At 41.0% G+C, this 14,238-nt stretch overlaps 1 protein-coding gene across 1 annotated transcript in view; it reads right to left on the bottom strand.

Moving 5' to 3' along the window:
- UGGT2 (UDP-glucose glycoprotein glucosyltransferase 2) overlaps nucleotides 1-14,238 on the bottom strand; it is a 399,382-nt gene that overhangs the window by 161,178 nt on the left and 223,966 nt on the right. Inside the window, exon 21 of the mRNA XM_073664152.1 lies at nucleotides 286-492. Within this exon, the coding sequence (XP_073520253.1) occupies nucleotides 286-492 (207 nt within the window). The remainder of the gene's footprint in view (nucleotides 1-285; nucleotides 493-14,238) is intronic.

Raw genomic sequence — 14,238 nt, forward strand, 5'->3', positions numbered from 1 at the left:
AGATTGTGACTATATTTATGACTTGGATAACAACCTGACTGCATTTTATTAGTAATCAATGCAGAAATATAGGTAATTCCAAAGAGTTTATTTTCTTTTTTTTAACAACTGTTGCAGTGAAAGCTCTTGAGTGTGTATCATAGATTTAGCAAATGTTTAAAATTCTACTAAATTTCCTGATGTAGAGAATAATAAAACTGCTGGGTTTAAAGGAATTGCAAGTATGTAGGCATCTAATGTACACTCACCTTGAAAGAATTCACAGAGCAATAAATGCATGCTTACCGACACAAGGAAATCGTTGATTTTCTGCCCTTTTGTAAGTGCATCCTTAGTTTCTTCTTTTGAGAGCTTTGTAAAGAACGTCAGCATGTTATGGCTTTTCTGTGTAAGAAGAGCTGCCCAAATTGCACGGGATATCAATGTGTTTCCTTCAGTCATTTTGGAGGTGGGATTATTTATGATTCCAAGGCGAGCAATGTTGCTTTTTTTCTAGCCAGTAAAGGAAATAAAAAATATTAGAGCGATAAAACAAAAACAAGATTTCAAGTGAAAGGATCTTAAAGTGAATCTGTCACCCCCCTGGGCGATATCAGACCACTACTATGGCCATACAGAGTATAAAAAAGTAAATCTATACTTACCTGTATGGCCAATAGTAGTGGTCTGATTGCTGAGAAATCTTCTTTAATAAAATCCATTTTGCAGAGGCTTTTCCCTCCGCACTTGTGTGACGCTGACACAGCCTCGCATTGCGCAAGCTCCGAGGAGTCACTGAGACTCACAAGTGCGCAGCCAAACAGGGCCGGAGGGAAACAAAGCGCGGCTCCCTATGTTCACACAAGAGTATAAAAAATTCTCTGCTTTTCATCCAGAAAAAAACAGATGAGGTTTCATCTGTGTTGCCTTTCGAATGGAATTGTTTTTTCGCAAAAATCAGATGGTATACGGATGGTACGTATGGGATCTGATCTTTTTTGCACATCTATGGACTTGAATAGGAGAGTCTCATCTGAAATACAAAAGAGACTACTGCACGGACATTCGGTCCCTAGGGGATGCTGAAAAAAGTCAAGCACATGGCTCGAAAGCCCGCTAGGGAATGTGGAGAGGTGGTCGGGCATTCACAGTCGCTATATTCTAACAGGTGATAAAAGTTCCCCATACAGCTGACTGGTTTGGGTCAAAGCAGGCGGACTCCTGCCGATTAAAAAGCTATCGCCTATCCATAACTTGTTTTTACTGGAGAACCCCTTTAAGCAGTCACAGAAAAGTTTGAGCAGAAAAGTACCATACTATCTTTGAACCCAAATATAGTATGGATTATTTTTAGTACAAAATTATATTTATCTTGGAGAAAACTTAGTGAAGATTTTATAAAATATGACTAGTAAAACTAGTAAAAAAGTTACAAGTTGGAGACAGCGTCTTACAGCTTCTACATCTATCACTTGAGTGATTTTTAATCAAGAAATTAGGGGAACTGCATAAAGAATGCAGATATCTGGTTTACTTTTCATATAGACCACTAGTGAAGCTTGCTGCTCTATTAATTCATATGAAAAATGAATTAGAAAGGCGTCACAGATTGTTTTCTACTGCTTTGTGATCATTCATGATGATCTTTAGATAAAAACATGATATGGGAAGAGAGAATGGTGAACTACTTTTAACCTGTTAAAGTTATTAAAATCAGTCAGAATCTTCAAGATATTTTTAGATAATCCACCCTTGCTTATTAATAGTAATAGACTATCTAACAAATTATTAGAATTTATTTTTTAAAAAGGGAAATTTGTAAAAGATATGTCCACACATCGCTGTCAAACGAATGTTGATCTATAAATTTATGACAAAACCACTGCAACATTCACTATTCGAATATATATAATCTTTGTTTTTATCAAGTGTCACAGTTTTGTTGTCAACTGAGATTTTGTCCATGGTTGTGATACCCACAAGAGGTGTAAAGAGCACATTCCTTAACCTGTTAAAGGGAACCTGTCAGCAGGATTGTGCTCAGTAAACTACAGACACAGTCAGGTTACCGACATTACACTGATTAAAATGATACCTGGGTTGATGAAATCCGCCCTGTGGTGGTTGTTTAACCCCTTTATGACGCGGTACGTAATAGTACGCACCACGTCATAACCCCCTGTTCAGAGCAGGCTCGGGCGCTGAGCCCGTGCTAAATCGGGCACATGTCAGCTGATCTATACACCTGACATGTACCCGCAACAGCCGCGGGTGGAATCGCGATCCACCCGCGGCTGTTAACTAGTTAAATGCCACTGTCAATCTTCTCCAGCGGCATTTAACTCACGCAAACCAGATGAGCGTCACTTACGCTGTCCATCGGTGACCCCGTCACATGATCGCGGGAGGGATGGGTTGGCATGACCCCTGTGGCTGTCATGGACAGATTGTTATGAGTTCCGCCCAGTGGTTGGCACTCATAGCAAGTGAGCACATCTATTACATACAGGCAATCTGCTCATCACCTGTATGTAGCAGAGCAGATCAGGTAATTCCTGCTTCTAGTCTCCCATGCAAAAAGTAAAAAAAAATGTTTTTAAAAATATTAAAAAAATAAAATACTGTATAATAGTTTAAATCACCCCCCTTTCGCCCCATTCAAAAAAACAAACAAAAAAACCCCCACACATATTTGGTATCGCTGCGTTCAGAATCGCCTGATCTATCAATATACTGTGTTCCAAATTATTATGCAAAAAGTGTTTAGGAGTGATAAGGGAAGAATTTGTTTGTTTGTCAGTTAAACTCATTGATGGTGATGTGTGTCAGGGCTCTTTATATCACTGTAAGCAATTGCAGACACCTGTGCTAGATAGTTTGGCAGGTGTGTCCAATGAAAGGCAAGACTACTTAAGAAGGCTGTCCCACATTATTAAGTAGCCTACATTTTCTGCCAAAATGGGAAAGAAAAAGGATGTGTCGGCTGCTGAGAAGCAACAAATTGTGGAGTGTTTAGGTCAAGGCATGACTACAATCAACATTGCCAAGACACTTCATCCTGATCATCGCACAATCAAGAAGTATGTAGCTGATTCACAGTACACACATGTGCGTGCTGATAAGGGAAAATTGAGGACTCTTTCCTACAGACAATTATGTCAGGTTAAAAGAGCAGCGGCAAAAAAGCCTTGTCATAGCAGCAGACAAGTTTTTGAAGCAGCTGGTGCCTCCAACGTCCCCCGAACAACAAGATGCAGGGTCCTTCAGAGGTTTGCAGCTGTGCGTAAGCCATCCTGTCGACCTCCTCTATCCACTGCACACAAGCAGAAACGGCTCCAGTGGGCCAAACAATACATGAAGACTGACTTCAAAACTGTTTTTTTCACCGATGATTGCCGTGCAACGCTCGATGGTCCAGATGGATGGAGTGGAGGATGGCTGGTTGATGGACAGACCATGCAAACACGGCTACGGCGCCAACAAGGAGGAGGTGGAGTAATGTTTTGGGCTGGAATCATGGGGAGAGAGATTGTCGATCCCTGAAGGGGTAAAGATGAACTCCATAATGTATGTGGAGTTTCTCAAACAGCACTTCCTGCCATGGTTCAAGAATAAGAACTGTGCATTCCGCAGCAAGATCATTTTCATGCATGATAATGCACCGACTCATGCTGCACAAAGCAGCCAGAGATGCAGATGTGTTATGGGCATAAAAGGGGACAAACTTATGGTGTGGCACCCATGCTCCCCTGACCTCAACCCCATTGAGAACGTCTGGAGCATCATCAAAAGGAGTGTCTATGATGGCGGGAGGCAGTTCACATCTAAGCAACAGCTCTGGGAGGGTATTCCGTTCTCATGCAAAACAATTGAAGCAGAAACCATCCAAAACCTGACAAATTCAATGGACGAGAGAGTTCAGAAGCTCCATTCGAACAAGGGGTCCTATGTGCAAATGTAACATTACCTAGAATAAAGTTTTGAGTTGAAAACTGTTTGATTTCAGTTTGTAATAACCTGCTAATGCTTATAATTTCAAAAATGACCATTTTTTTGTTCTTTATTAAAATGAAAAGGTTGAAAACTCTGCTGTGCATAATAATTTGGAACATGCATTTTGAGTGCAGTTTGAGTTTTTTATTTTTTTTTAAATATACTGTTATCATAGGCAGTTTGTACAAAAACCTTTCAATTGTACTCTAATAGTTATTTGACTGGAAAATTACAATGACTGCAATTCATATAGGTAATTTGGGAAAATCTGAGAAAATATTATTTGCATAATAATTTGGAACACAGTGTATAAAAAAGAATTAATCTGATTGGTAAACGGTGTAAAGAGAAAAAACATCAGCTCGGCACGCAAGAAATAAGCCCTCACCCAGCTCCAGATCATGAAAAATGGAGACGCTACACGCCTCCGCAAATGGCGCCATTTTTAAAATGTATTTTAGCAAACTTTGGATTTTTTTTTCACCACTTAAAAAAGAACCTATATATGTTTGGTGTCTACGAACTCGTAATGACCTGAAAAATCAGCCGGGCAGCTAGCGGTGATGTCACACAGGTCGCCGCAGTTCATTGCCCCTGCTGGGAACGCAGCCTCAATGACCGGCGCTGAACTCTATGATGCCACCGCTAGTCAGTGAGACTGAGCTCGCAGCAGCAGCTCATATCTCAGTGGTTTTCAGCTGGGACGGTAGCTTCTTGGCACCATCCAGGTTGAAAATTATTTATCCCAGACTTGGATTACTGCGTGGGACAGAAGTTCGGACAGGTGAGGGATATTGTTTTTTACTTTTGTTTTCTTACAGGAGACGAGGGCATCAGGGATTAGATGTTAGGTGAGTATAACAGTGTTTGCTATTTTTAAATAAAGTAAAAAGTGTGTGTTTTATTTCAAATAAAATAATTTATTCTGGGTGCTTTTGTTTAACAATTTGACTATAGGATTAGTAATGGATAGGCTAACCCTATTGAAGCATGTAAAAAGTGAAAAAAAAAAATTACAAAAAATTAAAAACACATAAAAGTTTAAAATCACCCCCCTTTGGATTTTGTAATTTCACTGCACTTGGAATTTTTTTCCTGTTTTCCAGTAGACGATATGGTAAAACCAATGGTATCGACTGAAAGTACAACTTGTCCAGCAAAAAAATAAGCTCTCACATGTGCATATTGACAAAAAAATAAAAAAGTTATGGCTCTGGGAAGAAGGGGAGCAAAATACGAAAGCGCAAAAACGAAAAATGGCCCGGGGTGAAGGGGTTAAGCGAAAAAATCCAGTGAAAGGTTCTTTTTAAAAAATTTATCAGCCACTGATGCATCTACTACTTTTAAAATTTTCCTATCTACTGGTAAAACAAGGTACAAACTCTTTTCATAAAAAAGGTGAAATTTATCCTTTTCCATTAATTAAGAACATAACTAATTAGAATGTAGCGCTCTGTTTGTAAACAAGGAATGAAGGCTATAGTTATTTGCAGAGCTGGAACAAAATCACCTTTAACAAGTCATGTTCTGTTTAATATATACAGTACTAAAGGAGAAAGCTTTGCCTCGCAGTTAATCAAAGCTGACAATGTCTAGAGCAAATGATGCCACAAAGTTTTAGCCCTGTGGTCAAGTCTAGATAATAACACTGAAGTTTAGAAGCACTGGTCTCCGACGCTTATAATTTAGTGTGACAGAGTGTTGCTATCGGGGTCACAACAAAGAATATATGTTACATTGAACTTAGTTTATCTTACAAAATAGCTGACAAAATGGCAGGAAGGTTAGGCTGCAAAGTCTAATTTTGCCTTTGTCTTTGTAAAAGCCATCTTTCAGAGTTAGGTGTGATACGAAGAAATCCTGACCTCACACAGCTTATTTGGGACAAATGCTTGGCAGCAAACTTGCGTTTTACTTAATCTAACAGGTTATGGAGTGTGATAGCAGAAAGAAATGACAATCTATTCTGAATATATTAAGCTACTGCTTTCTGAAAACAATTTCAAGTGCAATAAAGGAAGTGATCCATAAGCGTGTGAAGGCTTCCAAATAAAAACGATTCCATAACATCAGTCCCACACACTATTAATGCTACCAATCTTCTCCTTAATTCAAAAGCATCACAACTGTGAATGTTAACTACAGTTTAAGTATAACAAGCCAGAGCTGCACAGGTTCGTTCTTCTAAAGATCTGCTATCTTGCAGAATTCCCTGCCTCAACTATATTGTTGAAGGGAACCTGTCATACTAAGCATGGAGTTTCATATGCTAGAAACATCTTATAGGCTATGTGCCCACGATGCACAAATGCTCCGGATTTTTCCTGAGCGTTTCTGCATCTCCCTGGCAGAAAAAACACATGCGGATTGTACATGCGGATTGTACATGCGGATTGTACATGCGGATTGTACATGCGGATTGTACATGCGTTTTTCCTGCCAGGGACATGCGGATGTGAAGCGTTCTTCACATGCATTTCCACATGCGGGTTGTCAAGCACTTTCCAAGCGATTTGAGCATCACTTGGAAAGTGCTTGTCAACTTGGTCACACTATATAAATCCATGCAAACGGCATGGATTTATATAGTGTGACCGTAAAAGAATGTAAAAAAAAAAAAAAAAAAAATATACTTACCTTCCGATGGCCCCCGCAGTCTTGCTTCGCTCCGTCCTGGCTGCCGGCAGATCGTGGTGCACTACACTGAAGGACCTGCCGACGTCAGCGGTCGCGTGACCAGTCACATGACTATGACGTCAGCGCAGGTCCTTCAGTCCATCGCTAGCTGCCGGCATGGGAGGATGAGCGCACTGGGGGCCGTCAGATGGTAAAGATCACATTTATTTTTTATTTTATTCTTTTTTTACAGGTACTATGGTACCTGGGTCTGGGGGAGAGTCTCCTCTCCTCCACACCCGGGTACCATCTGCACATTGGAACGCATAGAATGTGCATCTACATATACAGTGATGCAGAATCCATGCGTTCCAATGCAAGTCAATGGCGGCGAAAACGCAGCGTTTCCGCAAAATAATTGGTAGTGCTGCGTTTTTTTCCGCAATGACAATACGCAACGGAAATTTCCGCAGCATGTGCACAGCACATGAGGATTATCATTGGGGAACATGGCAGGCCTTCTACCATGCGTTTTTTAAGCGTTTCTGCAGCGTTTTTGCCGCTGCGGAAATGCTTAAAAAACGCATCGTGAACATGCAGCCATATAGTTTAAAGGAGTGGTCCGACACTAACATTTATTAAGGTCTTCTTATTTAAGGTCATTATCTAATCTCTTTTCTAATATACTTTGATTAAAAATTACCTATCATTCCCTCATTTTGCTAACTGGTTTATTTTTTACCAACTTCTTGCTTGACGACGCTTCATTTGAGAGCCCCTTGTGTATGCTGAGATACTCAAACAAGAGGTAATCAGGAAAAAGAGGTTACAGTCAATGCTGTAGCCTCCGTCACCACCCTGAAACGAAGTGTAATCACTCATGTCCGTTTCAGGGGCTGGGCTAGTCCCGGCACTACTAAGCATGTGTCAGTGGTCACTTCTCATTAGAGCCGGCAAGGGAGCGCGCTGCCACTGTACACTAAAAAGAATATAGATAAGATCCTACTGAGCAGACGTCTGAATTGACAACAGACCCATGCTCAGTAGAGCAGGGACTAGCCCAACCGCTGAAATAGAAGTCACTGATAACGCTTCATTTCAGTGTGGGGGCAGAGGCAGCAGTAGTGATTTCAGCCTCTGCCCCATGATGACGAATCGTTTTGAGAATCCCAGCATGCAAAATCCCAGGTACAAAAAATAATAAATTAGTTAGATAGCATTGTGAGGGAACGTTAGGGAATTTTTAATTAAGGTATATTATCAAAGAGATTAGATGACATTAAATAGGCAGACATTTAGGATTAAAATAAATGTTAGTTAGTTTTGGACCACCCCTTTAAGCAGCCAAACAAATTGTTATGTAGTGTTGTGGGAAAATACTCATCATAACTTATTTTATTAATTTAATTTTCTGCTTAGTGTAGGTTTAGGAGTCCAGTGGGCGGTCCTAATTTGTGACAGACAGCTGTCTCTGTATACAATATCATACAGTGAAGACTGAGAAGCATTGTGTGAGACTGAACATGTTAGCCCACAATGAAATGAAAAGGGAATTCAATGACTAAAATATCTATTATGTTGAATTTTTACACCAAATTCTGTAGGCATGTACAGTGGGGAAAATAAGTATTTGATACACTGCCTGTGAAGGATCCCCACTTCGCCTCCCGCCTGACATCGCTATTACGTCAGACGGATGACGTGATATGGATCCGCACTTTGCACCAATGTGATGTTAAGCACCCCCTTGCGAACACGTAAGGTCAGATTGGTACAGTTTTACACAGACACCCCCTGTCCACAGGGGTTCAGGAAGTTACAGGGAGTGAGAAGAGATGGTCCACTTAGTCACTGACGTGGCACTACACTTGCTCACACCCCTGACAGGCTGAGAGGCCCCTTCCACTAGCCCCAGTGAAAACAGAACCTTATCAGTCCGGAAGACCTGCCACCAGTTCCTATTTGATATAAGCCTCACAGGTTAACGGGAATTATATTGGGCCAGAAACCAGCCCCGATAGCATAAGAATTAGCTGAACAATGGACGTGTGGATTTGTGGATCGAGATAAAAGAGCAGTCCAGGTTAAATTCTATATTTAATTGCCATCAGGGCACATTTGACAATACACTATATACACAAGGGTTATACATATATAATGGTCAGAGATGCAAATACAATAGTAGGGATACAAAAGTATGCAGATATTAAGAGTCAGTTACCAGTCAGATGAAAGGCCTGGCTTGCGGGTGAGGGGCTGCCACATGGGAGGCTTGTGGTCCCCTCTGTTGTGCGACTTCTCACATGATGTGTCCTTGCGACCTCCCAGAGAAAAAAGCACTAGGCCAAGATCTGCAGGAGCATTTAACCCCTCTGGGTCACACCCCCCCGCTCCATGGGCTGGCCCTAAGTTCCCACCCCTTGTATATAGGAGCTAGAAACTCCAGAACCTAAAATGGGTCATCACTACTTAATGGACGGCCCTAGGGCGGCAGTTCTGGGTCATCGGATCCAGCAGGGCCCCCTGCTATGCGTGGAGACTAAACACAGCAGTACTAAAGATTTCCGAATAGCTGTTGAGACCCAGGCGGACATTCACCATGACCTGGAGATCTCGGAAATCTGGCTAGGACGTATAGTATCTCCATAACTCTATATAGAATTATAGCTGTCTGAAACAAAGGAAAACCACATGGCTTGGATCCACAAGGGGTCTTCCTGTAGCAGCTCACCAGATAGCTGGTGGGAGTGTAACTCCTTTGTTTGAAGCTGGCATAACGTGAAATTTGTCACTCACAGTCTCTTGACCCCCCTTCTGCTGCTAGGTGTTTTGTTACACCTGCATACTGAAGGGGGGTTTATAATCCCATCCAAATAAATTACAATGATTGACAAGGAATTATAGCTCCAATATTCTTCACACTGCCGATTTTGCAAATTTTCCCACCTGCAAAGAATGGAGAGGTCTGTAATTTTTATCGTAGGTATACTTCAACTGTGAGAGAAAGAACCTAAAACAAAGATCCAAAAAAATCATGGTATGATTTTTACATAATTAATTTGCATTTTATTGCATGAAATAAGTATTTGATACAATAGAAAAACAGAACTTAATATTTGGTACAGAAACCTTTGTTTGCAATTACAGAGGTCAGGCATTTCCTGTAGTTCTTGACCAAGTTTGCACACACTGCAGCAGGTATTTTGGCTCACTCCTCCATACATATCTTCTCCAGATCTTTTAGGTTTCAGGGCGGTCGCTGGGCAACATTGAGTTTCAGCTCCCTCCAAAGATTTTCTATTAAGTTCAGGTCTTTGAACTGGCTAGGCCAGTTCTGGACCTTGGACCAGAAATGCTTCTTAGGCTACGGCCCCACTATCAATATTTGGTCAGTATTTTTTCTCAGGAGTGGGAGCCAAAACCAGAGTGGGTGATAAATGCAGAATTGGTGCACTTGTTTCTATTATACCTATTCTCTGATTGTTCCTCAACTGGTTTTGGCTCCTACTCCTGAGAAAAAATACTGATCAAATACTGATAGTGGGGCCGTAGCCTTACGGAGCCACTCCTTAGTTGCCTTGGCTGTGTGTTTCGGGTCATTGTCATGCTGGAAGACCTAGCCATGACTCATCTTCAATGTTCTTACTGAATGAAAGCGGTTGTTGGCCAAAATCTCACGATACATTACACCATCCATCCACCCTTAAATACAGTGCAGTCGTCCTGTCCCCTTCGCAGAAAAGCACCCCCCACCATGTTTCACGGTTGGGACAGTGTTCTTGGGGTTGTACTCATCCTCCTTTTCCCAAACACGGCGAGTGGTATTGATGCAAAAAGTTCTAATTTTGGTCTGATCTGATAATATGACCTTCTCCCATGCCTCCTCTGCATCATTCAGATGGTCATTGGCAAACTTCAAATGGGCCTGAACATGTGCTGGTGTGAGCAGGGAGACCTTGCATGCCCTGCAGAATTTTAATCCATGAAGGCATAGTGTGTTACTAACGGTAATGTTTGATACTGTGGCTCCAGCTCTCTTCAGGTCATTGAGTAGGTTCTCCCATGTTATTCTGGACTGACCTTTCTCAGAATCATCCTTACCCCACGAGGCTAGATCGTGCATGGAGCCCCAGACCGAGGAAGATTGACAGAAAATAGAAGAAACACAAGATGACTAATAATTGTGTCAACAATTGTTGCCTTCTCAACCAAGCTGCTTGCCCATTGTCATGTAGTCCATCCCAGCCTTATGCAGGTCTACAATTGTGTCCCTGGTGTCCTTTGAAAACTCTTTTGTCTTGGCCATGGTGGAGAGGTTGGAGTGTGATTGACAGGTGCCTTTTATACAGGTAATGAATTCAAACAAGTGCAATTAATACAGGTAATGAGTGCAGAGTAGGAGGGCTTCTTAAATAAAAACTATCTGGTCTGAGAGCTAGAATTCTTGCTGGTTGGTAAGTGATCAAATATTTATTTCATGCAATAAAAAGCAATTTAATTATTTAAAAATCATACAATGTGAATTTCTGGATTTTATTTTTAGATTCCGTCTATCACAGTTGAAGTGTACCTATGATAAATTACAGACCTCTCCATTCTTTGTAGGTGGGAAAACTTGTAAAATCAGCAGTGTATCAATTCCCACTAAATATATATACACACACACCACACGCATACATCTATCTATATACATACATACAGTACAGACCAAAAGTTTGGACACACCTTCTCATTTAAAGATTTTTCCGTATTTTCATGACTATGAAAATTGTACATTCACACTGAAGGCATCAAAACTATGAATTAACACATGTGGAATTATATACTTAACAAAAAAGTGTGAAACAACTGAAAATATGTCTTATATTCTAGGTTCTTCAAAGTAGCCACCTTTTGCTTTGATGACTGCTTTGCACACTCTTGGCATTCTCTTGATGAGCTTCAAGAGGTAGTCACCGGAAATGGTCTTCCAACAATCTTGAAGGAGTTCCCAGAGATGCTTAGCACTTGTTGGCCCTTTTGCCTTCACTTTGCGGTCCAGCTCACCCCAAACTATCTCGATTGGGTTCAGGTCTGGTGACTGTGGAGGCCAGGTCATCTGGCGTAGCACCCCATCACTCTCCTTCTTGGTCAAATAGCCCTTACGCAGCCTGGAGGTGTATTTGGGGTCATTGTCCTGTAAAAAAATAAATGATGGTCCAACTAAACGCAAACCGGATGGAATAGCATGCCGCTGCAAGATGCTGTGGTAGCCATGCTGGTTCAGTATGCCTTCAATTTTGAATAAATCCCCAACAGTGTCACCAGCAAAGCACCCTCACACCATCACACCTCCTCCATGCTTCACGGTGGGAACCAGGCATGTAGAGTCCATCCGTTCACCTTTTCTGAATCGCACAAAGACACGGTGGTTGGAACCAAAGATCTCAAATTTGGACTCATCAGACCAAAGCACAGATTTCCACTGGTCTAATGTCCATTCCTTGTGTTCTTTAGCCCAAACAAGTCTCTTCTGCTTGTAGCCTGTCCTTAGCAGTGGTTTCCTAGCAGCTATTTTACCATGAAGGCCTGCTGCACAAAGTCTCCTCTTAACAGTTGTTGAAGAGATGTGTCTGCTGCTAAAACTCTGTGTGACATTGACCTGGTCTCTAATCTGAGCTGCTGTTAACCTGCGATTTCTGAAGCTGGTGACTCGGATAAACTTATCCTCAGAAGCAGAGGTGACTCTTGGTCTTCCTTTCCTGGGATGGTCCTCATGTGAGCCAGTTTCTTTGTAGCGCTTGATGGTTTTTGCAACTGCACTTGGGGACACTTTCAAAGTTTGCCCAATTTTTCGCACGGACTGACCTTAATTTCTTAAAGTAATGATGGCCACTCGTTTTTCTTTACTTCGCTGCTTTTTTCTTGCCATAATACAAATTCTAACAGTCTATTCAGTAGGACTATCAGCTGTGTATCCACCTGACTTCTGCACAGCACAACTGATGGTCCCAACCCCATTTATAAGGCAAGAAATCCTTATTAAACCTGACAGGGCACACATGTGAAGTGACTACCTCTTGAAGCTCATCAAGAGAATGCCAAGAGTGTGCAAAGCAGTCATCAAAGCAAAAGGTGGCTACTTTGAAGAACCTAGAATATAAGACATATTTTCAGTAGTTTCACACTTTTTTGTTAAGTATATAATTCGACATGTGTTAATTCATAGTTCTGATGCCTTCAGTGTGAATGTACAATTTTCAAAGTCATGAAAATACAGAAAAATCTTTAAATGAGAAGGTGTGTCCAAACTTTGTCTGTACTGTACATACATACACAAGTGCTTCTCACTAAATTAGAATATCAGAAAAGTTAAATTTCAGCTCTTCAATACAAAAAGTGAAACTAATATTATATAGAGTCATTACAAACAGAGTGATCTATTTCGAGTGTTTATTTTTGTTAATGTTGATGATTATGGCTTACAGCCAATGAAAACACAAAAGTCATTATCTCAGTAAATTAGAATACCGTATAACAGCTTGAAAAATATTTTTAAAATCCGAAATGTTGGCCTACTGAAATGTATGTTCAGTAAATGCACCCAGTACTTGGTCGGGGCTCCTTTTGCATCAATTACTGCATTAATGCGGCGTGGCATGGAGGCGATCAGCCTGTGGCACTGCTGAGGTGTTATGGAAGCCCAGGTTGAAATTATGTCCAATTTGCCTTTTTTCTCAGTTTTTTTGTGTTGTTCCAATACACACAAAAGGAAATAAACGTGTATAACAAAACATGTGTTATCGCTATAATTTTCAGGGAGAAATACTTCATCTTTTGGAACAATTTTAAGGGTGCCAACACTTTCGGCCATATACCTATATAAATAAATCTGTTTTCTTCTCCAGAACTACACCATAATGCCAGTAGACTGAATTCTATTTCCATGGAGTTCAGTGACAAATGAACATATGACTTGGGTAACAGTTGCAACATATGTAGCATAATTGCAGTAATTTTCCTGTACACTCTAATGTCTTCATCTGTATTTGTCAGACAAAAGGTAATCAATTTCAGTCTAGGTGACCATGTACTGTTGTCTCCTAACAGATCTAAATGTCTTGGTTACAGGAAAAGATTTAACTAGGGTTCTGGGAGAGAACAGGGTGAAAAGTTCCAGCATTCTGGAAGAGGGCTCCAAGTCCTTATAAAGGTTTTTATTTTTATATTAAATATTTAAAGTTGTAATCACAACGTTGAAGCTGGCTGTATCACTGGATTGCGTGGTTCGCTCCCAATTTGGTCAGTATCAGAGCTTGAAACCTGTTAACGTTAACGCTAATATGTTTTTTTAATTTTTTTTTTTCATTTTTAATATATTTCTACAATAAATGTGGTTTTCGATTTTTTCTTGCAGTTGCTGGATTTTCCCTTCCTCAATATCAGAGGCCCTGGGCTCCTTTGATGCTGCAGAGGCAAAGCTGCCTTTGCAGCATCAGAGAAAATACAGTTCAGGCTAGCAGCTTAACCAGGTCGCTGGTCCAAACTATCAATCAGAAGTGCACTGGCCCCGGCAAGCAGGAAGCCAGGGGAGGGATGCTCTCCTTAAGAATGAACAGGAGACAACCTCTTTAACCCCTTTGCAACCCAAGGTGGTTTGCACGTTAATGA

The sequence above is a fragment of the Phyllobates terribilis genome, unplaced genomic scaffold, assembly GCF_046119375.1.
Source record: "Phyllobates terribilis strain yellow unplaced genomic scaffold, ASM4611937v1 Scaffold_2__4_contigs__length_985480577, whole genome shotgun sequence".
Classification (NCBI taxonomy): domain Eukaryota; kingdom Metazoa; phylum Chordata; class Amphibia; order Anura; family Dendrobatidae; genus Phyllobates; species Phyllobates terribilis.